The sequence below is a fragment of the Podarcis tiliguerta genome, assembly GCF_965153285.1.
Source record: "Podarcis tiliguerta genome assembly, chromosome: 9".
Lineage (NCBI taxonomy): Eukaryota > Metazoa > Chordata > Lepidosauria > Squamata > Lacertidae > Podarcis > Podarcis tiliguerta.
This window is the reverse complement of record NC_139542.1, coordinates 11145501-11173385: the sequence shown is the minus strand read 5'-3', so window position 1 is coordinate 11173385 and position 27885 is coordinate 11145501. Positions and strand designations below refer to the sequence as shown.

The following is a 27885-nucleotide window of genomic DNA, read 5'->3' as shown; positions in this document are numbered from 1 at the left end:
ATTTCTAAAATTAATGGATTATGATCTGATATTGTTCTTGGCCTTATTTCTATTTTCCTCACCTTTAACTCTAATTCTTTGGATATCCAAATTGCAACTATCCTTGCACTGGTTTTATACACATTTGAATAAAAAGTGCACTCTCTGTCTAATAAATGTTTGTTTCTCCAAATATCTATTAAATTCAAATTCTCTACCATTTCCTTGAAAGTTTTTGGGAGTCCTCTACCTGTTGGGATGTTCCTTGTGCTTAACATCCAGATACTTCAAAGTGGCAACGAAGGACTGCGCTTGAAACCCCCGGGCTGTTCCAGCCACTATTGGCGTGTGGCAGATGGCGCTGTCTGTCCCAATGGTGACTATGTTGCTTCTCAGTGGGGTGCCGGCGTGGCCAACCTTGTCCACGGCTTTGGCCACGCAGCGAACGTGGAATCGCCGGCTGAAGTAAATGCTGTCCAGCACCTGGGAAGGAGAGAGAGAGAGAGAGAGAGGAAGGAAGGAAGGAAGGAAGGAAGGAGAAATGATTCTCAGTGTGGCCTAAACAACCGATAGCCTTATATATATTTTTAAATGCTTCAATATATTAATAGAACATTATTACTTTTCTGTCCATCCACATTTAAAGAGGCTTAACTATGCCACATGGGACGCGGGTGGCGCTGTGGTCTAAACCACAGAGCCTAGGGCTTGCCGATCAGAAGGTCAGCGGTTCAAATCCCCGCGATGGGGTGAGCTCCCGTTGCTCGGTCTCTGCTCCTGCCAACCTAGCAGTTCGAAAGCACGTCAAAGTGCAAGTAGATAAATAGGTACCGCTCCGGCGGGAAGGTAAACGGCGTTTCCGTGCGCTGCTCTGGTTCGCCAGAAGCGGCTTAGTCATGCTGGCCACATGACCCAGAAGCTGTACAGCGGCTCCCTCGGCCAATAAAGCGAGATGAGCGCCACAACCCCAAAGTCGGTCACTACTGGACCTAATGGTCAGGGGTCCCTTTACCTTTAACTATGCCACGCACATATTAAAACAGTAATACAGAAGTATAAGGCGATGGAAACAAAGCAGAGAAAGATCAGGAAGCCAGCTAGGACACTCTCTGCTCTGATCACCAGCCTCTCCAGTTAGAAAGATCAGAGCTGGAGGGGGAGCACAGGAGGGGTAGGAGGAATAGGAAGAGGCAGGTCAGGCAAGTGAAGGTCCAGGTGCTTCCCCACCATCTCCTGCTCCACTGTCTCCCAGAACCAGGAGCGGACTGAAAAGGGAGGAGCAGAGGAAGCTTTCACGCAGGCATAGTCTCTGGCTGTGTATATGCAGCCCAACAGGGGAAAGTACATAAACTGATGAGTAGTCCCCTGTTGTTGCAACTGCTCCATAGAACGTGGACCTGGGAATAGTTACCTAGCCGCTAGATTGACATGTGCCAGAGCTATAGAATCAACTGTGTTATCTTTGAAAATAAAAAGTTAACTATTTGCCGCTTGCATTCCTTTGTCCGCAAAGCCCCCTTGACAGTCTCTGCACATACCATGTGGTTGACACTGGTGAAGGGAGTGTTGTCTGTAATCGTTTCAAAGGGAGATCTGGCTCCATTCCCGTCTGTGGGCGTAGCCACTTCCCAACTGAACTGTATGGAGGACTGGTTTATCCCGGCATCGCCGCAGCGCTCTTTCATCACCGAGTACTTGGGGAAGTGAGGGTCGCAAGGCGTCACACAGACCAACGGGTAGCCTGGAGAGGGAGACTTCTTAGCTCCTTCTTTGGCTTCTTCTTCTACGTGATCATACTCGGACAGTGTAACCACCTGCAGGGACACAATACAAGGCTTGGGACTCCAGGGAAGGGACTTTGCAACTGCAGCTAACGGCGAATCCCAAATAACTCAGGGATCCGCAGGTTAAAGCCACTTACAATAGGAGGGGCTGGCAAAATGAGGCTGCCAGCTGCTTCCTGGTCCAGAATGGTGACGATTGTAGTGGTGATCTCCCCCAAGACAGCTTCAACAGGGTCATCTGGCCCTAACACCAGGGAAAAGGACTCGTGCCACTCCCGGTCTTCATTGGACATGATCTCTACCTTAAACACGATGTGGTCCACTCCTGCACAAACAGACACGAGAGAGAGGGTTGAGTCAAACCAGCTTGTCATCTGACAGGACTTTTAAATGCTTCCATAAAGCAATGCTGAGGTCAGATCCACTAAATCATTGTGATTAACAACACACACACACACACACCAGTTTTTATCGTAACCCCTTTGGCTCTAATGATGTGGCCCAGGAGCCTTTAGAAAACTAAAAACTACAAAATATAGCATGCCATCTGATGGATTGCTTGGCAGATTTACTAACAGATGCCATGTGAGGATTAATGGCGCCTGTCCGACTTTAATAAAAATCTGTGATCCAAAATATACCTCCCATATTATTGCTGGAGGGCACGTCTGCTTTGATTCTTTACGATATACTCTTGGCCTTGCAAGATTTTCTGTGAGGCCTTTAAGAGTTGCTGAAAAGCCTCACACTAGACGGAGGGGGAACTGGGCCGCGAATGGGAGCAGAAGTGGCCTTGGGTGGAAGGGAGGCTGAAAACAAGGGAGGCCAAGGGAACTGTAAGCTGGGGAGCAAAGGAAGGTTGTGGGGATAAGCAAAAACATGGGCCCCAGGAACAGAAAACCACAGGGACAACCCAGCCACCATTCAAAGCAATCTTGAGTTCCACTGACTTCAAGAGAACAGCTTTGAGCACAGTGATACTCAAGCGAAATGAATGACCTTTAATTTCAGCAGGAATATATCCCATGTGTTCTGCAGGGGCTTGGGAGCTGGGCAGCCCTGGGATGAAGGAAGCGGACTGGGCAGAGCTAAGGGAACAGAAGGGCTTTAAGGAAGGAGAGTCTTGTACGTCTCCTTCCAGCAACTCTTGCAACCAAGCTGGTGCCAAACACACTGCTCTGCTTTCCTTTGGAGCACATCAGCAAGGATGAGAGGAGGGTCCTGTTGTCTGGGCAGCTCAGGGTCTCAGTACAAATGGCCCAGATTTGCACCCTAGGGAGGCCACTTCACTTCAGAGGTGCTATTGCAGCAAAAACAATGTGGGAGGCAGAAGTTACGAGTTACTGGTCTCTGCAGCCACAGCAGGCGCTGTGAATCTCCAGTGGGTTGACTTCACCCCTGGAGGCACACTCCATTATCTCTCGAGACAGACGCATGCTAGCAATTTTGTTCCACGTCTGTCGGATATTAGCCTCTCCAGACCGCCCCACCCACAATGGCGTTCAAAGAAAATACACAAGCAAGCTTATTTTTTGCCTCCAAACAATTATTGCAGAACTCGAGGACTTTCTGTGCTTTACCAGGACTGAACTTGAGGACTCGACTCTTTGGGTAGTAATCAATCCCAGACTGAGCAGAGCCGTCCCGGGTGCTGCAGCGAACTTTGGAGGTCCTGTTCTGGTCCCCTCTCCGCAGCACCTTGACATTCAGGAAAGCAACCCCTTCAGGCCCAGGGGGTTCACGGACTTGGTAAGCAGCTTCCTCAAACTCGATGGTGGGAGCTAGAGAAACAGAAGAAAAATAGAAGCTGCTTGTTTGTGTCTCCAGATGTGAAGAACACTTTGAATTAGGTTTATACAATTAAAACTATACATGTGTCTGCTGGAACTATGTAACCAGAATATTGGAGCCAAGTGCTGTATATATAATAACCGTGGCCAGGTTTCTACATGTTCAATTATGGGGAAAATCCCATAAGCTACCGTATTTTTCGCCCTATAGGACGCACTTTTTCCCCTCCAAAAATGGAGGGGAAATGTGTGTGCGTCCTATGGGGCGAATGCAGGCTTTCGCTGAAGCCTGGAGAGCGAGAGGGGTCGGTGCGCACCAACCCCTCTCGCTCTCCAGGCTTCAGGCAGCTCTGCGCAACCCTCAGGAGACCGGCAGCCCCGGGCTTCGCGCAGCTCTGCGCAGCTGTAGGGAGCCTGGCGCGAAGTCGCGCTGGTCTCCTGAGGGCTGCGCAGAGCTGCCTGCATTCAGAAGCCTGGGGCACGCTGAAGAGCGCGCCCGGGCTTCGCGCAGCTCTCCGCAAGCCTGGGGAGACCTGCGCGACTTCCCGCCCGGCTCCCTAGGCTTGCGGATAGCAGGCTGTTCTCGGGGCTGGGGTTGGGGGAAGCCCCGTGCTTGGGGGGAAAATAATGTTTTTTTTTCTTTATTCCCCGCCCCCCCAAAAAACTAGATGCGTCATATGGGGCGGTGCGCCCTATGGGGCGAAAAATACGGTAACTAAATATGACTTAGTTAGGAAAATCTGGGAGCAGACAAGCCCAATTAAGTTGAGAGTGCTGTTGAAAAGCAGAGATAAATACTCCGAAGTTATGCACAGGAGGAACGTGGTGACCCAGTAGATAAAAAAGGAATTATAAATATCTGGGAAAGGGATGGGTTGTATGGTTTTTTTAAGTGCACTCAGGCTGTAAATAAATACATAAGAAGTTAACTGCGGGTAAGATTTCTTATGAATTGCAGTTAAATGTTACTACTTATCAACTCTTGTGAGACATTTGTTCTACAAATTGCATTTAAAGGCCAATAGGTATTTGTAAATGTTTGCAAGCTATTTTTAAGTACATTGATTGTTAGGTGCTTAAATATGACCTTTTAACCTCTGTGCCCTGGCTCCCGCCCAAGAACAATGATACAGGCACTTTCTTGTAGGTGAAGAAGCAGAGTTTTATTCTAGCAGACTGACGGTGCAAACTTGGCAGCAGGAGGAAAGCAGGAAATTAGCACAGATGATCCGAGGCTCCAGCAATGTGGCAAGGCTCAAACCAACTAGGGAGAGAGGAGCTTCAGGGTTCCCTAAAAACAATTCAGGGACAAGCCCAGGGGTCAACTGGTCCAGTAGGTCCGAAAACACGTAAAGGCTGGCGCATGCAGGCCAGCTCCTCTTACCATCTTCATCATTGGAGATAATAATGGAGGCCATATTATTCTTGCCAACTGTAGCCCCACTCCAGTGGTTTCCAAGAGGGTTGCTCAAGTATATCTGGAGCTTCTCCTCCGGTTCAAAGGCAGAGTCGTCATTAATAAAGATAGTGCAGTTCTTTACCTAGAGCCAAGGATGCCAAGAGTTAAGGGCAAGGAGGTAACCTGGCTAACCTGTTTATTAAAAACACAAATATGCTGCCTCTCCTGCAAAACGTTTGTGGCAGCTCCCAGCACAATAATAAAAAAATACAAGAAATCAGTAATAAGTAGGACTATCTGGAAAAAGGAAGACTGGGATAGCAGATAAAATAACTAATATGCCCAGCGCACTAGCATTGATTGCTAGGCAGGCCAGGTTTTCGCATGCTGCAAACCACTTGGAGACTGCTTTAAAATATGAAGTGGTATAAAGGTAAAAGTAAAGGGACCCCTGACCATTAGGTCCAGTCATGAACAACTCTGGGGTTGCGGCGCTCATCTCGCTTTACTGGCCGAGGGAGCCAGGGTTTGTCCGCAGATAGTTTTTCTGGGTCATGTGGACAGCATGACTAAGCAGCTTCTGGAGAAACCAGAGCAGTGCACGGAAACGCCGTTTCCCTTCCTGCCACAGCGGTACCTATTTGTCTACTTGCACTGGTATGCTTTTGAACTGCTAGGTTGGCAGGAGCTGGGACTGAGCAACGGGAACTCACCCCGTTGTGGGGATTCAAACCTTCCAATCGGCAAGCCCTAGGCTCAGTGGTTTAGACCACAGTGCCACCCGTGTCCCTTTATGAAGTGGTATATACAGTGCATTTTTCGGGGGGGGGGGGGTATGCAGGGGTATGCATACCTCTAAACATTTTGTGAATCTAACGGGAGAAGAAACTTTAAAAAAAATAAAAATTGTTTCTCCTCTAGCACAGTGAATCGTCAGCTCCATTGAATAGCACTGTGAACCGTCAGTTCCGTTGCTACCCCTCTATGGTGACTTCATTTCCTTTTCCGGTGTTTCCTGTGTCTTAGACAGAAGCGAGCGTTTAATGTGTGAAGTAGTGTGGAATGTGGATGTGTGGAATCAGGAAGACGTTAGTGCACACAACCCCATGCCAATGTGGAAGTTACTGTGAGCTGTCAGCTGTTTAATATGAGGTAGCGCATGTGCTTTTTACTTTTGTCAAATTACTGTATTTATTTCCCCCCGATTTGAACTATAAAATGGTGATTTCCTTGAGTCAAAATGAGAGTGCCCCTAAACAGTTTTTAAAGAAAAAAAACCACTGGGTATATGTAGAGTATTCCTTATCCTATGTATCTAGAATGTGGTATATGTCAACAGGTATATGTCAGGGAACTGCCCTCAGCTCAGAGGCGAGAGGTGGAAGGGCAGTTGTGTTATAAGGAACCTCCGAAAATCTTGTGAAGCAGTTCCTCCTCTGGTGAGGAGGGGAGCCCCAGCTCCAGTGGAGAGGAGGTGGTGGAACCAGGGGGTGCTAGGGAGAGCCTCAACACTGACCCTGAGCAAACCGGAGGGGAGGGAAGTACCCCTTTGCCAGCGCCCATTCTGTGCAGTAGGTTGAGGCGCGAGGAAGGGAGGAGAAGGTTGGGGGTCACGCAACTGTTATGCTGGGGGAGGTACAAGGACCGCCCACTCCCAGATTCTGCTAGCGACTGAGCCAGACATGAACTTGCGATGCTCTTCACTGTAAATAGTTGCACTAACAATAAAGCTGGAAAAGACAGGTCGGAGTCTTGCCTGTTTGCTCTCGAGCAACCACAACAGTACCTGACAGTATATAAATAACGGAAGTAAATAAATGTCTGTCTGTAAAAAGAAAGCATTTCGCAGTGCAGTGAAAGGGAGTGGTAAAGGTGGGCATTCCTAGGCAGGGAGCTTCACAAATCGGATGTGACCGCCAATTCATTGGCTGTTGTTTCATTGTGAGCTACATCCACTCACCTTCTCCCCTTTCAGGAAAGTGACACGCGATTCCTCCGTGTTTCTCCTTTCCTCAAAGTCCTCCATGGCTTTCGCTGTCTGGCCCTGGGTGTAGCACCTGACAGACGACTCATAGCTTAAGTCTCCAGTGCGGATGATGGGAATGTGGAGAATGCCCTCCTTCTCTTTCACAGGGTACAATTCTTTACTAAATTTCATGTTCGGCACTGCGGAGGGAAGAAGAGGAATCACTCAAACTTCTGCGGGCCTACAGTATGCTGAAAAATGAGGGCATAATTTCTCAGAAGCTGCAAGCTCAGGAATGTGTGACTCCTGTTTTAATTACCAGGTCACAGGGGGTTTTGGTGGCTTGAACAGGGGACAGTGGGGTCCAGGCCTTCTGCCACCATGGTAGACAAGAGGGAACAGGTAAAAGGTAAAAAGGTAAAGGACCCCTGGATGGTGAAGTCCAGTCAAAGGCGACTATGGGGTTGTGGCGCTCATCTCGCTTTCAGGCTGACGGAGCCAGTGTTTGTCCACAGACAGCTTTCCGGGTCACGTGGCCAGCATGACTAAACCGCTTCTGGCGCAACAGAACACCATGACGGAAACCAGAGCACACGGAAAAGCCGTTTACCTTCCCGCCACAGCGGTACCTATTTATCTACTTGCACTGGTGTGCTTTCCAACTGCTAGGTTGGCAGGAGCTAGGACAGAGCAACGGGAGCTCACTCTGTCATGAGGATTCGAACCACTGACCTTCTGATTGGCAAACCCAAGAGGCTCAGTGGTTTAGACCACAGTGCCACCCGCATCCCTAAGAGGGAACAGCTAAACTGATGAGTGCTACTTTGCAGTGCTTCATCTTCCCATGACCGGAGAATGTGGTACCGATTTCAGGCCCGGCAAGATGAGGCAATCTGAGAACCTAAAAGGTGGCTGCTCAGGCTGACCACTGGATCAGACCAACAGCCTATCTAGTCCGTCATCCTGTTTCCCAGATACCTCTGGGAAGCCCAGAAGCAGGGCAGGAGCACAATCACCCTCTCTCCTCAACATGTACCTCAGCAACTGGCTTTCAGGTGTGAATTGGCATCCAGATCTGAATGTCTGTGAACCGGGAAGGAATATATAGCCAGCATGACCAATAGCCACTGAGATTCTGATCCTCCCTGCATTCATCTTTATTCCCTTTTAAAACCATGTCAGCTATTGGCAGCCATCCCCACATCCCACGACGGTGAATTCCATAAATTGACTATCCACTGCTCAAAAACATGAGCAAGTTGTTGCTCAGTGTAAGCTGGACTGCTGTATACTGCCTTGAAAATCTTGCTTGGAGTTATGGAACCACATTAAGGGCAATTCCAGTGCTCAAAATTGAGTACTGGAATTGCCTTCACTTCATATATATAATTTTTATTTAGCCTCTAACAATATTATCATCGTATACATTTTTTTAAAACGTACAAAGCTTCTTCTTGATTTCCAACCGCTTCTTTCCTGATGTTCGTTTTTTGCTTTTTATTAGCTGTTTTATAACACACACGTTTATTATCTAAACCCTGTGACCGTTAAATCTTTAGTAATCCACTGCTTATATTTCAAATCCTGCCCGCGATATCATATATTGGTGTTAATTTGATTAGGTAATCCATCTGGGATCTCCATTCATCCTTAAACACTTTGGCATTGTTGTTGTTTAGTCGTGTCCGACTCTTTGTGACCCCATGGACCAGAGCACGCCAGGCACTCCTTTCACTGCCTCCTGCAGTTTGGTCAAACTCATGCTGGTAGCTTCAAGAACACTGTCCAACTATCTCGTCCTCTGCCGTCCCCTTCTCCTTGTGCCCTCCATCTTTCCCAACACCAGAGTCTTTTCAAGGGAGCCTTCTCTTCTCATGAGGTGGCCAAAGTATTGGAGCCTCAGCTTCAGGATCTGTCCTTCCAGTGAGCACTCAGGGCTGATTTCCTTAAGAATGGATACGTTTGATCTTCTTGCAGTCCATGGGACTCTCAAGAGTCTCCTCCAGCACCATAACTTTGTCATTATGTCCTCTTAATTTGGCAGTTAATTTTGCCATTTCAGCATATTCCATCAGTTTCAGAAGCCATTCTAATGGGCTTCTTCACTTCCAGTTGAAGACTATAAAGAAACAAATTCTGCACGTGGTGTATTCAAACACATTATGAGTAAGAAGCCAGTGTGCATGTACACATTTTAAAATGCCCATCAGCCCTAAGCTTGCCAAGAAAGTTGTCTTACTGAAGCTCAGTTACATAGCTTAGTCGGTAGAGCATGAGACTCTTAATCTCAGGACCGTGGGTTTGAGCCCAACATTGGGCAAAAGATTCCTGCATTGCAGGGGGTTGAAACAGATGACCCTTGTAATCCCTTCAAACTCTACAATTCTATGAGCGCCAGTCACACTAAAATATTTCTTTGTTGACCCTCTTACCATCCTGGAAGGTGTCATTAATGGCCACCATTGCTTGAAAAGGCTTGGCCAGCTCTGCTCCTTGCGGCGAGCTCAAGTAGACAACAAACGTCTCCACCCCTTCGATGACTGGGTACTGTGCATCATCCAGAATTGTCAAGGTGCAGTACTAGAGGAGATGAGAGAAATAAAAAGGCCTACTTTCTTAATATATAAAACCGACCAAAAAGGCAGTGCCAGATTTGCGTATAAGCTAAACAAGCTATAGCTTAGGGCCCCACTCTCTTGGGGGGCCCAAAAAAATGTAAAGGAAAAAAACTGGATGTACATTTCCAAAATGTAAGATAAAGTATATATAAAGGTAAAGGGACCCCTGACCGTTAGGTCCAGTCGCGGACGACTCTGGGGTTGCGGCGCTCATCTCGCTTTACTGGCCGAGGTACAGCTTCCAGTGTACAGCATAGAGCTTCCAGGTCATGTGGCCAGCATGACTAAACTGCTTCTGGTGAACCAGAGCAGCATACGGAAACGCCGTTTACCTTCCCGCCGGAGCGGTACCTATTTATCTACTTGCACATTGACGTGCTTTCAAACTGCTAGGTTGGCAGGAAAAGTATACATACTTCTTCTTAATTGTATTTCACTATTAATATACTTCTTAATTGTATTTGAGTTCAACAATTACTTTGATAAAATACATATTTTGTTATGTGCAAATGGCTTTAGGTCCATAAATTACCATATAGCATATATTCAACACAAAAAACAGCGACAATTTGTTGTTGACAAAGGACAGCTGGACATATAAAGGGCCCTATTACCTTCAGTAGCTTAGGGCCTCATCAAACCTAAATCCGGCTCTGCAAACAGGTATGTGTGAGAAGGAATGCCAGAGGATATGAGAGGAGTTGATGATGTTGGGCTCTTCTAGATTCACAAATGGCACCTGCTTTCATCTGTGCATCGCTGCTTATCTCAGATGCACGAAGAAACAGCCAAAAACATCCAGACTGTTAGGTGAACCTGAGCAAAGTTCTGTGCATGTCTTTCCCAGAACATCTGGTACCTGGGGCACAGATTGTTTTCTGGATTATGTAACAGGAACCAGATGTTCTCAGATGACAACTTTCAGGAAGAATTTGGGGGAGGTCAGCCAGGGGCTCAGACACAATAATTTTTGCTAGGGGAGGAGGAGTTTGGATTTGATATCCTGCTTTATCACTACCCGAAGGAGTCTCAAAGCGGCTAACATTCTCCTTTCCCTTCCTCCCCCACAACAAACACTGTGAGGTGAGTGGGGCTGAGAGACTTCAGAGAAGTGTGACTGGCCCAAGGTCACCCAGCAGCTGCATATGGAGGAGCAGGGAAGCAAACCCGGTTCACCAGATTACGAGTCTACCCACTCTTAACCACTACACCACACTGTGTAGTGTGGTACTGTGTAGTAGGGAACTCACTGTGTAGTGTGGTACTGTGTAGTAGGGAACTCACTGTGTAGTGTGGTACTGTGTAGTAGGGAACTCGCCCTCACTTTCTGAAGTTCCTTCCAATAACTGCTGGCTGGTGGTCACCATTTCCCCTTGCCAAAAACAATGACAAATGACCACACAGCATTGTTCCTCCAGATGTATCTGGGTGCAAAAAATGGCAGCCCGCAGGGAAGGAGTTCTGAGTGGCGGTGGCAAGTTTTAGTGTGGATTTAGGCTCACCATAACCACCCACCAATGTCTCTACTTTGGTACTGTGCTTTCTAGGTACAATTAAAAATGGTTTCGTTCCCATCTTCCAGAACACTATGCAATCCAAACTGCAGCTATCCTTCAAAATCTGAATTTCTCCAAATTTTGTTATGCAGTTATCCAACCAAAAAATGTCTGCAGAAATGTTAGGAGAACATGGGCATTAAAATGTATATATTAGTGAAAATAAATGTGTTATATTAGGGGACATTACTTGTAAAAATGTGCATGTTGAGCAAAGATAAATAAATCACATGTGTATTGCGAGAAATGCTCACTAAAATGCTGACGAATTTTTGTAAGGACATTTTTCTTTTTAAATCACAAACTGATGCAAAAATGTGATGATCTGAACTTCAGGCTGGAAAAAACGAGAAAGTCAGAGAAACCAAAACTGACAATTCCATCCGTCCCTAATTACCATTTTTTTCCTGATTTAACGTTTAGTTTGGCTCTTTGTTTGATCTGCACCATTTCTGTACAGACTAGACAAGTAAAACACACAAGATGCGTGACACAAATGCGTGTGAATGCTCCTTATGAGTCAATGCTTAGTTTGGTCCCAGGTACTAATTGCTCAGTAACAGCAAAAAATGTAGCGATACCTCTTCAGTTCTTCCTGGGCGGAATTCCACTTTCTTGGAGCTGGGTATGTAGTCGACACCCGGAGTTGCCGATGGCGGATCCGATGTACGAGTGGCGCACCATACGGACGTGGGGGTCGAGAGGTCAGGGCCATGCCTAGTAACAGGGATTTCAATGATTCCTGCAAGGAAGGGAGAGAAGGGAGGAGTTTGTGGGAAAAGGTGACTACAGGTAGCATCTCTAAAGCAGCGTCTGCCAGCCTGGTTCCTTTCCAGATGTTTTGGGCTACAGTTCCCATCAGCCTCAGCCAGCACAGCTGTGCTGCCCTGAAAAAACCTGGGGTAAGATTTTCAGAGAGCACAGTCATCCCTCCTTGAATCAGCGTTAAAGGGAAGGTATTACTAAAGCCACTTCCGCCCTACAGAGGAGGTGGGGTTGCGGGCTTCCCAGCCCCCGCGCGATTGGGGGGATTTCTGGCCACGTCACCCCCTGGCCAGCCAATCGGCTGGCTCTGGGGTCATGGCCTGCCCTATTTAAGGCAGGATGCAGCCGGGGATCTCCCTCTTTGCTGCCTGCCAGCTGTTCCAGTTTTCCCCACTCTATAAGGTTTTCGTTCCTTGACCTTGCTATGGACCTTGGTTCGTCGCCGTTGAGGGGCCTGGTAGGAATTTTTCCACTTGGCAAATTGGCACCAGCCACTTGGTTTTCGTAGCAAATTGTCACAACTTTCTTGGTATTGGCGGTTAGGCATTGGTATTGCTCTGTAGATGGAAGAGGGGAGGTAGTGCCATCACCTGCCCCGCATATTGAAGGGTAGTCCGGTAAAGGATTCCGGGGGGCGTGGCCCTGTCCAAAGCCTGGGGAGGTGAGGGCCTAAGGCACGCCCCCTAGCGGTGACCCTGGGGGAGTTCCTAGTTGATGTGCATCAGCAGGACTCCCCCTACTGGTGGTTAACCCTTCCCGGACTTCAAGCGGACGGGCTGAAGTCAGATATATAGGACCAATGCCTAAGCCAATACCACTCATCACCTGTAACCAATAAAGTTGTGGCCTTATTTAGCTTGATTAACCTTAATAATTGCATCAAGTGTCATTATTTCCACTGGGGGAGGGCGGGAACTCGCCATGCAATGGATCATGCAATGGACCCTGTGATTCTCAGATGAAGGGAGGTATCAATGTAATAAATAATAATAAGAGCTGAACTTGAACTCGCACCTCCCCCCATTAAAGTGGGCAGATGCCAAACAGATAGATGCTTGGAAATGGGCACATTTGGTGCCTTCTTTAACTATACAGTGGTACCTCTGTTTTCCAATGTCTTCATTGACGAACATTTTTGTTTATGAATGCTGTAAACCCGGAAGTAAATGCTTTGGTTTTCGAACACGCATAGGAAGTCGAACATGCCATGTGGCTTCCGCTGAGTGCAAGATCTGGAGGCCTGGCTGTTGGCTGTTGAGTCTGTGGTTTTCAAACATTTCAGAACATGAACAGTTTTCCAGAACGGATTGTGTTCGAAAACCAAGGTACCACTGTAGGCTTATGCACTCTTTGAAAATAAACTTGAGCCCCATAAGAAGAGAGGAAGGGTAAAATAATCATAGCTCAGGAATGGCAGATGAAGATGATGGACTTTTGGGAGCTAGCCGACCCGACCGGAAGAGTTCGCGACCAGAAGGAGGAGGAGTACCAGGAGGAATGGAAGAAATTTAAAGACTATTTAGCTAAATATGTTAAGATAACTTAAATAGAACTACTTGCAAGTATCAGATTGGCCTAGGATTTAAATATGTGATGTTATAGAATAATATGTTTAAAGTTAAAATGTAAGGAAGAATGAGGTTAATTGACTAAGTAAATTTTAGGTGAAAATAGTTTTGGAAAACTGCTACAATGATATACAGTGGTACCCCGCAAGACGAATGCCTCAGAAGACGAAAAACTCGCTAGACGAAAGGGTTTTTCGTTTTCTGAGGTGCTTCGCAAGACGCATTTTCCTAAGGGCTTGCTTCGCTAGACGAAACGGCCCTGCCTCTCGTGTCATGGCGACGGTCACTGCACGCACGCACGCTCGCTTCCCCGCTCCTCCGGCTCCCTCCCACCTTCCGGCTGATGGTTAGTGCCTCGCGCCGCTGCCCATCCCCCTCGCGCGCTCCCCTCAGAGAGCCGTTGCCGCCAGCGCCTCTCTCTCCCTGGAGTCGCGCTCCTGAGCCCCGCCGCCCTCCAGCAGCCATGTCGCGTGGTGGCCACAACGCGCGGGTGAGTCTGAGGTACCGGCTGCGGCAGCTGTCCTGCTTCTCCCCGCCCCTCCCCGCCGTTGTCAGTGTTTAAATGCAGTGGTGCTTCGCAAGTCGAAAAAACTCGCACAACGAAAAAACTCGCGGAACGGATTAATTTCGTCTTGCAAGACACCACTGTATATGGAAATTCAGCCAGGGGGCTTCGAGGAAGTCACCCAACAATGTTAACAAAAGTGGGACTATTACTGTTAGGATCTATGTTTCCTTGTTTGCTTGTTTTTTGATGTTTTCTTTTTGTATTTGTTGATATGTTTGTTATAAATTTGGAAAAGTAATATTTATTTATTTTTGGAAAATAAATAAATAATCATAGTCTCTCACCTGCATCCTCGCTGACTGTAAAAGTAGCCGTTCCAAGGGACACTGTTGAGGCATCGTTGGGACCGCTGATCATGACCTTCGCTGAAGCTACGCTCCCTATGCGTGCGTTCTCCGACGCGTCGGCAAGCGCGATTTCAAATTCCTCCTCCTCTTCGTACTCGCTGTCGTCAATCAGCTTCACGTCGCAGGTGGTCATGGTGACGCCAGGCCCCAGCACCACGCGGTTTTCATTGGACATCCCCCTGGACTTGAAGTCTGATCCAGACTCTAAGGCATGTGCGCTGCTCCCTTTGGCACTTTTGGGGACTGTGTAGCAAACTGCAGACACGGTGCTGCTGGAGTCGCCTGTAATGCAATGCACAGCACAGAGTTATACAAAAGTTGCTTTCCAGGGCAACTGGTTCAGAGAACCGCAGAGTCGTACAGGTGGAAGGGACCACGTGGGTCATCTACTCCAACCCCCTGAAATGCACAACTCTTTCGCCCAATATGGGACTCGAACCCACAACCCTAAGATTATTAAATTTTCCACAAACAACAAATAAAACAATCTTTTACAATCAACATTTTGTGTCATCTTATTTACATTGCGTATCTTCATGCCGCGACTTCCTTCCTTCCCTGCGTCGGTTTTCTTAAAACATATCTTCTCTTGTAGATTCTTATTGACCTTCTATACACATCACAGGATTTATGTTAACCCTGCCATAGTTTTTAAACTTCTACAGTTATTTATTATACAGTGGTGCCCCGCAAGACGAATGCCTCACAAGACGGAGAACCCGCAAGACGAAAGGGTTTTCCGTTTTCAGAGGTGCTTCGCAGGACGAATTTCTCTATGGGCTTGCTTCGCAAGACGAAAATGTCTTGCGATTCTTGAGGGGTTTTTCCGCTCCCCAACCCCTTTTTCTAAAGCGCTAAGCTGCTAATAGCCTTTTAGCAGCTAATCCGCTAATCCCTTAAGCCTTTAATAGCCGTTAATAGCCCTTAAACTGCTAATAGCGCTAATAGCGCTAATCCGCTAATGGGCTTGCTTCGCAAGATGAAAAAACCACAAGACAAAGAGACTCGCGGAACGGATTCTTTTCGTCTTGCGAGGCACCACTGTATATACCACAAATTTACCCACTCTTCTTCGAACTTTGTACCTTTTCGGTCTCAAATTCTATATGTCATTTTAGCTAATTCTGTGTACTCAAAAAATTTGGCCTGCCATTCTATTATCGTTGGGGTCTCCTGTAATTTCCATTTTTGGGGTGTGGCATAATTCTTACACGGTTGGACCCTGGAGACCAGGGACGGAATCGCCACTCTGCCCTGAAGCTCACTGTGTGGCCTTGGGCCAGTCACCACCTCTGAGTCTAACCTACCTCACCGGGTTGTTGTGAGGATGTAATGGGGAAGAAAAACCTGTACACCACCTTGGTCTCAATGGAAGATAAAGGTGGCATATAAATGTAATAAATAAGTATAAAATTTCTACTTTCATATTACAGTGGTGCCCCGCAAGACGAATGCCTCGCAAGACAGAAAACCCGCTAGACGAAAGGGTTTTCCGTTTTGGAGGTGCTTCGCAGGACGAATTTCTCTATGGGCTTGCTTCGCAAGACGAAAATGTCTTGCGATTCCTGGGGGTTTTTTTTCCACTCCCCACCCCCTTTTTCTAAGGCACTAAGCTGCTAATAGCCTTTTAGCAGCTAATCCGCTAATCCCTTAAACCTTTAATAGCCGCTAATAGCCGCTAAACCACTAATAGTGCTAATCCGCTAATCCGCTAATGGGGTTGCTTCGCAAGACGAAAAAACCACTAGACGAAGAGACTCATGGAACGGATTCTTTTCGTCTTGCGAGGCACCACTGTACTTTATACAGAGTTTAGACCCTTGAGTGCAGACTTAGTTTTGCTTAAAAATTTGCTAATGAACTGAAACAAGATCCTACCTTTTGCTTCATACTGTTGTCTGCTGGTTGTTCATTTGGGTTGCTATATGACTTTAATGCGAATCTAGATTCCCTTTTAGGATTTCTATTGCTAGGCTTCAGTACGAAACGTTAGTGAATTGTCCAGTCACAGTGTAACGTTACATTTATTTCTGACATATATATTTTGGCCAAATATACTGAACCGTTAATGAAGGGGCTTGGAATGCTGCTGATGCTGTGTTTCAAAGTGTGCAACCTTAAAAAGTAAAGGTAAAGGGACCCCTGACAGTTAAGCCCAGTCGTGGATGACTCTGGGGTTGCGGCGCTCATCTCGCTTTACAGGCCAAGGGAGCCAACGTTTGTCCGCAGACAGTTTTTCCGGGTCATGTGGCCAGCATGACTAAGCAGCTTCTGGCTTAACGGAACACCAAAACCAGAGCAGCGCACGGAAACGCCGTTTACCGGAGCGGTACCTATTTATCTACTTGCACTGGTATGCTTTCGAACTGCTAGGTTGGCAGGAGCAGGGACCGAGCCACGGGAGCTCACCCCATCGTGGGGATTCGAACCGTCAACCTTCTGATCGGCAAGCCCAAGAGGCTCAGTGGTTTAGATCACAGTGCCACCCGTGTCCCTTAGGATTGTATTATTTACTGGAAGTCAGTTTGCACCTTCTTCCCATCCCCTGCACTAAGCTGCAATGCTACACACCTTTCCTTTCAATGGGGGCAGAGAGGATGCCAGCACTCTCGCTGATGTGGTAGACTTTCTTGTCAAACTGCAAGGTAGGCTCATCTTCCGCATCGTTGATGAAGACTTTGGCCTCGGTGATGTCCCCCAGCAAGGCATAGGCTGGCATGCTGAGCTCCACAGTGAAGCTCTCCGTGTTCTCAAAGACATTGTCGTCGTTTATCAGGATAGTGCAGGATTTCGTGTCCTCCCGTTCATCAAACTGAACCTGTGTGGAGCAAGGTTGTGCATTGACTAACTGCAGAGAGGTTTAAAAGGGTGAAACAGACCTCAACTGGGAAACAGGCCTGTTGCTGCTGCTGCTATTTTATGAGTTCCACGGCAGTGAGACATTATTTGGGAACGGTCATTATTGACTCGAAAGTGAGGAGGAATTAAAGAACCTTTTAATGAGGGTGAAAGAGGAGAGCACAAAATATGGTCTGAAGCTCAACATCAAAAAAACTGAGATCATGGCCAGTGGTCCCATCACCTCCTGGCAAACAGAAGGGGAAGAAATGGAGGCATTGAGAGATTTTATTTTCTTGGGCTCCATGATCACTGCAGATGGTGCCAGCAGTCACGAAATTAAAAGACGCCTGCTTCTCGGGAGAAAAGCAATGACAAACCTAGACAGCATCTTAAAAAGCAGAGACATCACCTTGCCGACAAAGGTCCGTATAGTTAAAGCTATGGTTTTCCCAGTAGTGATGTATGGAAATGAGAGCTGGACCAAAAAGAAGGCTGATAGCCGAAGAATTGATGCTTTTGAATTATGGTGCTGGAGGAGACTCTTGAGAGTTCCATGGACTGCAAGAAGATCAAACCTCTCCATTCTGAAGGAAATCAGCCCTGAGTGCTCACTGGAAGGACAGATCGTGAAGCTGAGGCTCCAATACTTTGGCCACCTCATGAGAAGAAAAGACTCCCTGGAAAAGACCCTGATGTTGGGAAAGATGGAGGGCACAAGGAGAAGGGACGACAGAGGATGAGATGGTTGGATAGTGTTCTCGAAGCTACCAGCATGAGTTTGACCAAACTGTGGGAGGCAATGGAAGACAGGAGTGCCTGGCGTGCTCTGGGCCATGGGGTCACGAAGAGTCAGACACGGCTAAACAACTAAACAACAACAACATTATTGACTCAGTGTCGCTACACCCCTTAAGCTGCCCTGTATGTTTTTCTACTCTTGCCTTTCTTAATCCTATTCTGTGATCCAGTTCCTCTCCACACTAAGACACATCTCCCCATCCCAGAGGTTGTCAGGGACTGTGCTGAGGAGGGCTGCACTGAGGAAGAATGGTGGGAGCCACCACCACCCACCCCAATCCTGAATCTTCCCAGGAGCAGGAGGACAGTATAGATTTGGAACAGGGGTTTGCAGAAGGGCATAGTTTAGAAGGCAGAAGCTGGGAAATACTGGATGGGGAACAGATAGGAGAAGAAGCACTGGGAGAGAGAGGATTAACAAATTTACAGCCGTTGGACAGCATTCCTCCCAAGGTTGAGAAGAGCTCAGAAAGTCTCAGAACAGAAAGCGCAGACGGTACAAAGTCAGATTACAATATGTAGGAGTGACGTAGATTAATAGGGACTGATGGGGTGCAAGCCTTAATTGGGAGCACCGCCATTCTAGGTAGATTGGTTCTTTCGTCTCTCACTGTGATTATTAAAGAATCTAACTGTAATACGTTCCTTTCGTTTGATCTCTTCTTATTTACTGCCATGGGGGAGGAAGTCGATTCCCCAAAGCCTGACAGAGATACAGTTAAACAGTGGGATGTTAGGGACTTTGGGGCATAAACTGGGACTCACATGGGACGAGAAGGAAACTTTGCTTACTGAGATACCTGAGATGCTCAGGCGCAGTGGGAAGCAGAACTGAGGAACATCAGTCTCTGTGACTGGCAGACAGTAGGAAGCACCTGGTGTTTTCCAGGTCTGGCAGACTGGACTTCTTCCCTTATTTGACAGAAGACCACCCTTTTCCTGACGGACTCCAGCCCTTGCCTTCAGCTATCTCTGACTCACGTCCCCAAACCTGACATCTGACTGCAAGTATGCCAAACTGAAGACGCCCTTCTAGGTCTGGATTTGGGTACAGCTGGCCTGGTCTTGACATCGGACAAGAGCTGCCAACCCCAAACTGGAGATGCCCAGTTTAGGTGACTGCTCCTGACTCAATACTCTCTGCCACGTTTTTCACAGCTGGGTGAAAGGAAGAGGTTCAGCCCAGGAAGCTTCTCTGGGATTGTTACCATGCCCACCTAACACTTCACCCTTTGGGTAAGACATTGTAGAGCAGGGATCAGCAAACTTTTTCAGCAGGGGGCCGGTCCACTGTCCTTGTGGAGGGCTGGACTATATTTTTTAGGGGGGAATGAACAAATTCCTATGCCCCACAAATAACCCAGAGATGCATTTTTAAAAAGAGCACACATTCTACTCATGTAAAAACATGCTCATTCCCGGACCATCTGCAGGCTGGATTTAGAAGGCGATTGGGCCAGTTCCGGCCCCCGGGCCTTAGTTTGCCTACCCATGGCGTAGCGCATTCCACTGTGGATTTTTCCCCAAGGTGTGTAGCGTTTTTCCTGAACCCACCTGGCCTGCATATTCCACGTAGTCCTGTTCCCCTGGCCGTGAAGCTGAGCTGGAGGTGGCAGTTCCCTGCTCCGTACGGCACAGAACAATAGCATATTGTTTGAGGTTACCCGTCCTCTTCACTGTGACACTGATGGAGCCTGCCTTTTCACTGACATTGTAGCTGGAAAGAGAGAGAGAGAGAATGAGTTTTTTCCCCCTCCATGTAACCAAGGAGATGGAGCCTAGAGGCTCTGAAGTGCACAGAAACCAGTGGGGCTGAATACTGCTAAATTGTGAATTCATGTCCCACTGATTTCAGGGGGCTTTACACATGCTGAAGTCGATCGCTACATTCAGTTTGTATCGGTTTAATGAATTTCAGTGCATTTGCTTCCTCTCGTTCAGCGAAGAATGTGCAATCTGCCTTAATTAGGGTGATTCGCCATAATTGAATTGGCGTGATCTGACGCAGGGGAAAAAAATAAGTAAATAAAAGCGCCACGACAAAATTCTCCTTGTCAGAAATCTAGTTAGTACCAATCTGGTTGAACAATGCATCCTGTAGTGTGTTGCTCGTTATCAGCTAATCAGATGTAAATATTATCTGTTGTAATCTGATCTGTGAGCTGCCTTGAGTTCCCCTTGGGAGATTAGGCAGGATAACAAAATATGTAAGTAAATAAAATAAACGAGCAAATACAGAGGCTGAAGTAAGACAGATCCGGCTCGTTCGTTCAAGACAGCAAATGGAAAGTCAACCTCATTTCCCCCCCATCCACAGCACACATGCAGACCCACCAGTCTTCGTCTGGGGCAGGTGGCACAATGGTCAGTGCATCTGGCTGTTAACCAGAAGGTTGGTGGTTTGAGCCCAGCCAGGCAGCCCATCCTGCCTGCCCACCCGGTAGCCCTGCCGCTTTCCCTTCTTCTTGTCAATGACACACCTATTTTTCTGTCCCTGTACCTCATACATATGTTCCCCTCCCCAAGCTACTTGCTTAGTTCTTCAACTCTACAGTCTCCTCAGGTTGCCAAGACTCCTCCAACCACCCCTTTCTGTTTCTTAACCCACTGCACAAGGGCTATTTATTCCACACACTCCCTATCTCCTGGGTCTTCTTGCTGTTCGGCTTCCAGTTCCCAATTCTCTCTGGCACCTTTGGCCTGGTCCCTGATTTCTGATAACAGCACAAAGCTGACCTCTGGAAGTTTCCCCTCCTGTTTAAAGTGACCTCACCCCCCCTCCTGTTTATCTACCATATTTTTCGCTCTATAAGGCGCACCTTTTCCCCTCCAAAAATTAAAGGGAAATGTGTGTGTGTCTTATGGAGCGAATGCAGGCTCCTTGGCTTCAGCAAAAGCAACGCAAAGCCTCCGGAGCGCAGCGGGAGCGCTCCTGCTGCACTCCAGAGGCTTTGGGAGGCTATCCCTGAAGCCAGGAGAGCAAGAGGGGTCGGTGCGCACCGATCCCTCTTGCTCTCCTGGCTTTGCTTCGCTGGAGAGGCGCTGCACAGCTTTCCCTCTCTGCGCAGCGCCCCTTCAGCGAAGCGGGGGGAGAAATGGAAGGGGCTCTGTTTCTCCTGCTGCTTCGCTGAAGGGGCGCTGCGCAGAGAGGGAGAGAATTTTTTTTCTTGTTCTCCCTCTCTAAAACTAGGTTGGGTGCATCCTATAGAGCGAAAAATACTCTAGATTCTATTTAAAATATTTATAGATTGCTTTTCTATTAAAACAACAGCCCAAGTGGCTTACAAACAATTAAAACGACAATCCTCAAAGGCAAGCAAGCTTCTAGCCTCTGACTGTTTGTGAACATTCCATGACATCACAGCAGCAAGGACTCAGCCAATGGCTGAAGCAGATTAAAGTTGACAGGCAGCTGCTGGAATCTTTAGCATTCTGAAGTGTAGCATGCCTGAATTTTCTGTGCTGCTCAGCTGAGTAGCTTACCTGGTGTGCTGAAAGCTGATAAGAGACCACTGGATATGGAAGGTATTGTCAGTGACCACACTGGGTTTGCTGTCCTTTACAAGAAACTGAAAACTGTCTTCTGTCTCTTGAGTCTGCTCCTCGTGTAGCACGTACTTGATCAATCCCAAGTTCACTTCCTCTGTTAGGAAGAGACGCCTCAATGAACTAATCTTCGAACTTAACAATTTTTGCATACGTAGATACCAGCCTCCCCCAACTTGGTTTCCCTCCAGATGTTTTTTTAAAAAATGCTTTTCATTAAGTTTTCTTTAACACAAACAAAACAAAATAAATACACTAATGTTCTACAATCTTATGTACACTTATTTTCTCAACGCTCTACTTCCCTCCCTCCCTTCAGAGGTTTTCATATTAATCTTTCCTTTTTTCACAGATTCTTAACATCATCCTATTCATGCCATAAGATTTATTTTAATCCTACTATAGTCTTTAAACTTCTACAATTATTACGTATACACCCCACAAATTTACTCCATTCACTTCTGAACTTTGTTTCCTCTTGGTTACGGATTCTGTGGGTCAGTTTTGCTAATTCCACATATTCAACCATTTTTTTCTGCCACTCTGTTAGTATTTCGTGAGTTTTCCATTTTTGGGCTACTAAGATTCTGGCAGCAGTCGTAGCATAGATAAAAAATCTCTAATCTGCTCTTCTTATTTCATCTCCTATCAACCCCAACAGAAATGCTTCTGGTTTTTTTGGAGAAAGTATATTTAAACAATTTTTTCAATTCGTTGTAAATCATATCCCAATTTTTTTTCTCATTTTCTCACACGTCCACCATATGTGAAAAAATTCTCCACCCTTCATTCTACATTTCCAACAAGCTTTACTGCCCATTCTGTACATTTTTGCTAGCTTGACAGGTGTTAAATACCAGTGGTACATCATTATCATTATGTTTTCTTTTAAAGTAGTACACGCTGTAAATTTTAAACCTCTGTTCCACAGTTTCACCCAAGCGTCATATTCGATGTTATACCCAAAATCTAGTGCCCATTTTATCATTACTTCTTTTGTCAGTTCATCTTTTGTGTTGCATTCCAGTAAAAAGTTATACATTTTCAATAACGCTCCAGATGTTGTTGAGACTCCCATTCTTGCTTTAGTAGAGCATAAGACTCTTGATCTTAGGATTGTAGGTTTGAGCCCTACGTTGGGCAAAAGATTCCTGCATTGCAGGGGGTTGGACTAGATATCCCTTGCAGTTCCTTCCAACTCTATGATTCTATCAGTCCCAGCCACCATGACCTATTTATTTGTTTATTTAATTTATATACTGCCCTATACCCGGAGGTTTCAGGGTGGTTCACTGAATAAAACCAAGACATAAAACCCACAAAATACATAATAAAAATAAAAACAGCAACCCAATAGTCCCCACAAAAAGCATATTTTAAAAGGGCATAGGATGTACTGTATTTTTCGCCCCATAGGGCGCACCGGCCCATAGGGCGCACCTAGTTTTTTGGGGGGGAAATAAAGAAAAAAAATTATTTCCCCCCAGGCCCGAGCTTCCCCCAACCCCAGCCCCCAGAACAGGCTGCTATCCGCAAGCCTTGGGAGCCCGGCGGGAAGTCGCGCCGGGCTCCCACGGCTTGCAGAGAGCTGCGCGAAGCCCGAAGCCTGGGGTGCGCTGAGCTACGCAACTGGAGAGCTATGCGACTTTGCACCGGTTTCGGGATGCAGGCTGCTATCCGCAAGCCTAGGGAGCCCGGTGGGAACTCCCGGGGGCTCCCAAGGCTTGCGGATAGCTTCCTGAAGCCTGGAGAGCGAGACGGGTCGGTGCGCACCGACCCCTCTCGCTCTCCAGGCTACAGCGAATGCCTGCATTCATCCCATAGAACGCACACACATTTCCCCTTCATTTTTGGAGGGGGAAAAGTGCGTCCTATAGGGTGAAAAATACGGTAAATCAGATCAATCAAAGGCCTGGTTAAAAAGGAACATTTTTGCCTAATGGTGTATAATGAAGGCGCCAGGCGAACTTCCCTAGGAAGAGCACTCCACAGACAGGGAGCCACTGCAGAGAAGGCCCGTCAAGAGATGATGGGAGCTGGAGTTGAACAACATCTGGAGGGTAGCAGGCTAAGGAAGTGATATAAGTATTAAGGATATCCTGGTTTCTGGATGTAGCTTACAAATTGATATAAAATGTTTGAATAAAGCTAGAACGACACAAAGAACTACAAAACAGCCAGGATGGATGTGGCTTGGAGATGGCTTGGAGATTTCTCAGCCTCCTCATTCATTCATTTATGCAATTTGCATTTGCTTTTTAAAAAAATGCATGCAATGATGGCAGCAGGACCTTCAGTCCCTCCTTGTGAAATTTAGAAGCCCCACTGTATGGTTCCGATTTGTGGAAGGTGGACGGGACTTAAAACCAAACACATGTTGAATTGGCGCAAACCAAATTTAGACCGACCGGTTCTTCCCTGGCCTCCAACATACAAGAAAAGTAATAAAGGTAAAGGTAAAGGTACCCCTGACCATTAGGTCCAGTCGTGGCCGACTCTGGGGTTGCAGCGCTCATCTCACTTTACTGGCCAAGGGAGCTGGCGTACAGCTTCCAGGTCATGTGGCCAGCATGACTAATCCACTTCTGGCGAACCAGAGCAGCGCACGGAAACACCGTTTACCTTCCCGCCGGAGTGGTACCTATTTGTCTACTTGCACTTTGACGTGCTTTCGAACTGCTAGGTTGGCAGGAGCAGGGACCAAGCAATGGGAGCTCACCCCGTCACAGGGATTCGAACCGCCGACCTTCTGATTGGCAAGTCCTAGGGCTCTGTGGTTTAACTCACAGCGCCACCCACGTCCCCCGAAAAGTAATACAGTGCTGCCAAAACTATGATGAAGCACAAAAAGGGCAAATATCTTTCCTAGCATTGATTTCCTACCTTGAGTAAATGTAGTCACTGACACTCCCGGCTGCAACTTCTTCTCCACATAACCGTGCTCTGGCCCAGCTGTTATCTCATAGATCAACTGTTTGTCTTCTGTATCGGGATCCATAGTCAATAGCTCTTTCTTGGTGATCAGATTTTTCGGCTGGATTGAAGACACGAAGCCAGTGTTTATACACTTATACAGATATCAACAGTTCCTGGGTCTGAGCCAGAAAGCTGGAACTAAGAGTTTATTCCAATGGATAAAGAGTTTATTCCCTTGGGCTACATTCGTAAATCTGAATGTCCGTCCCTTAAGAACTGGCTCCGAAATCTACCCTTCCCTGAAGGCACCAGAGGAAGAGATGAGCTGCTTTGGAAGAAGAGGGAGGGAAAAGGAGGGCAAGGAAACTAGAAAGGAGTTATGGAAAATCAAGGCTCCACTATGGGGTCAGTTAAGCAGTTTGATTGTTTATCTATTTATCCAGTTATTCTCACCCTGTTGCTCAGCCAAGACGATTAATAAGTTCAAACCCACTGGCTGCAGGAGTATAGCATCTAGATCAAGGGAAGTAATAGTGCCACTGTATTCTGCTCTGGTCAGACCTCACCTGGAGTACTGTGTCCAGTTCTGGGCACCACAGTTCAAGAAGGACACTGACAAACTGGAACGTGTCCAGAGGAGGGCAACCAAAATGGTCAAAGGCCTGGAAACGATGCCTTATGAGGAACGGCTAAGGGAGCTGGGCATGTTTAGCCTGGAGAAGAGGAGGTTAAGGGGTGATATGATAGCCATGTTCAAATATATAAAAGGATGTCACATAGAGGAGGGAGAAAGGTTGTTTTCTGCTGCTCCAGAGAAGCGGACACGGAGCAATGGATCCCAACTACAAGAAAGAAGATTCCACCTGAACATTAGGAAGAACTTCCTGACAGTAAGAGCTGTTTGACAGTGGAATTTGCTGCCAAGGAGTGTGGTGAAGTCTCCTTCTTTGGAGGTCTTTAAGCAGAGGCTTGACAACCATATGTCAGGAGTGCTCTGATGGTGTTTCCTGCTTGGCAGGAGGTTGGACTCAATGGCCCTTGTGGTCTCTTCCAACTCTATGATTCTATGCTATGATGCCTGTATCTAGGAACACAGGAAGCTGCCTTAGGGTGAGACCACTGAGTCCATCTAGTTCAGTGTTGTCTACACGGATTGGCAGCAGCTCTCTAGGGTTTCAGGCAGGGAATCTTTCACATCCCTAGCTGAAGACATTGAAGATGCCATTTCCCTTTATCCACAGCAGAACATGTGATGGGAGGAAGCAGAAAGCTGGGTCCAAGGCTGGTATCAGTTTTACTGGAGAAGGAAAACTCTGATCCTTAACCTCTGCTGCTTTGCGGCCATACTCACTTGTGAGAAAGGCTTTGGGAGTTAACCTCCAAGGAAAAATCTGTACCCACCGCCTTGTGGCGTATATTTGGGAGAAGAAAAGGCTAGGGAATAAATCCTACACAAATCTGGAGCCCTAAAATGGTTGGATGGGGCTTCGTACACCTTCTTCCAGCAACTCTTGCAGCCAAGCTGGTGCCAAACTCTGCTTTCCTTTACGATAATCTTTATTGTCATTGTCCCATACAGAACAACGAAATTGAAAAAATCCACATCAGACATTCAAAAACCAACAAGCCTGCTATCCCAGCCTGGTGAGCCCCCTAAAAACTCTGATACCGCATAATTAAATACAATATACTCCCATAGAGACTACCTTACACCGCGTTTAAAACCAAAATCGCATTTGGATAGAAACTGTTTCTCAGGCGGCTAGTCCTAGTCTTTATAACCCTGTACCTTCTTCCAGAAGGCAGAAGCTGAAAGAGATCATTTCTGGGTGCGCACTATCCTGCACTATCTCTGCAGCTTTCTTATGACACCTGGAAGCATAGATTTGATCCAAGGTGGGAAGAGTGCACCCAATTATTCTCTCTGCAGTCTTTACAACCCTGGACAGCATTGTTTTTCCCCTGACTGTGCAGCTCCCAAACCACACACACTTTGTTTAATGATATTTATTAAAAGTTTTATAGTTACAAAAAGAAAGTAAAAGAGAAAAAAAACAGTAAAAAAATTAACAAACAATACATTGAAAATAAAAAGGAAAAATACATCAAAACAACAAGAGGGAAAAAAAGAACCAAAACATTTAAAAACACATCCATTTTCCATATATTTATCTTTCACTTACTTGTTTCCTCGACTTCCTCACACCTCCCTTTTTTGTATTCTAGTTCAAATTAACTAATTCAGCAAATCCTTTCCCTCTTTCTCAATTTTTTGTTCTATAGTTTATCTTAACACAATCTAACTTTAATTTTTCCACTTTAACCCATTAACAATCAGTTTTTGCTTAATTCTTTATAACATTTCTGCTAAAGCCATATAACTTCATTCCAGTATTCTTCTAACATTCATTAATTTTGCAGCATTTCTGTAAATATACTTTAAATTTTTTCCAATCTTCTTCCATCGACTCTTCTCCCTGGTCTCGGATTCTGCCAGTCATTTCCGCCACCAAACCACACACACTTTGGACCTCAACAGGGAGGCTGAGAGGGGGCGGGTCTTGTTGTCTGGGCAGCCCATGACATCCATACACACTGCCCAGGCTTGCGCCCCAGGGAGGTCATTTTGCTGCTGCTAATGCAGCAAAAACAACGCTGGAGGCAGCATTTATGAGTTACCTGTCTCTGCAGCCCCAGTAAAGGTAAAGGACCCCTGGACGGTTAAGTCCAGTCAAAGGCGACTATGGGGTGTGGCACTCATCTCGCTTCAGGCCAAGGGAGCCGGCGTTTGTCCACAGACAGCTTTCCAGGTCATGTGGCCAGCATGACTAAGCTGCTTCTGGCACAAAGGAACACTGTGACGAGTGCCAGAGCGCATGGAAATGCCGTTTACCTTCCCGCTGCAGTGGCACCTATTTATCTACTTTCACTGGTGTGCTTTTGAACTGCGAGGTTGGCAGAAACTAGGCACTGCAGTTTGACTTCACTTCCAAAGGCACACTCCATTGTCTCCTGAGACAGACAGACGCCAACTGGCAAACCTGTTAAATGTTCATAAGGCTAATGGTATATTGCTATTGGTCCAGGTTTTAGTTATTTATTATTTCTTGCAATTATCTCACCCCCCCCCCCCAGGAGATCTAGGTGGCATACATGATTTCTCTCCCTCCTCATTTAATCCTCACATCAACCCTGTGAGGTAGATTAGGCTGGGAGTCCTACTCTGGCCCAAGGTCACCCAGTGAGCTTCATGGCTGAGTGGCGATTTGAGCCCTGTTCTCACAAGGTTCTGGTCAGATACACTAACATCTACACCAAACTGGCTCTTGAAGTCGAAACAAAATAAATAAAATAAAATAAAAAATTAAAAAATTCCTTCCAGTAGCACCTTAGAGACCAACTGATGGACGCAATACCACACTAGATCTGTACATCGATTGCTTC

General features: G+C 46.7%; 1 protein-coding gene across 1 annotated transcript in view; it reads right to left on the bottom strand.

The window, feature by feature from the left end:
• FRAS1 (Fraser extracellular matrix complex subunit 1) overlaps window positions 1-27885 on the bottom strand; it is a 380286-nt gene that overhangs the window by 25455 nt on the left and 326946 nt on the right. The window contains exons 51-63 of the mRNA XM_083398098.1: window positions 24409-24559; window positions 21463-21622; window positions 19534-19696; window positions 16912-17158; window positions 14278-14622; window positions 11674-11834; window positions 9351-9498; window positions 6913-7118; window positions 4938-5094; window positions 3344-3544; window positions 1901-2088; window positions 1518-1793; window positions 230-462 (exon numbers count right to left, since the gene is read on the bottom strand). Coding sequence (XP_083254224.1) covers window positions 230-462; window positions 1518-1793; window positions 1901-2088; window positions 3344-3544; window positions 4938-5094; window positions 6913-7118; window positions 9351-9498; window positions 11674-11834; window positions 14278-14622; window positions 16912-17158; window positions 19534-19696; window positions 21463-21622; window positions 24409-24559 — 2636 coding nt within the window. The remainder of the gene's footprint in view (window positions 1-229; window positions 463-1517; window positions 1794-1900; window positions 2089-3343; window positions 3545-4937; window positions 5095-6912; window positions 7119-9350; window positions 9499-11673; window positions 11835-14277; window positions 14623-16911; window positions 17159-19533; window positions 19697-21462; window positions 21623-24408; window positions 24560-27885) is intronic.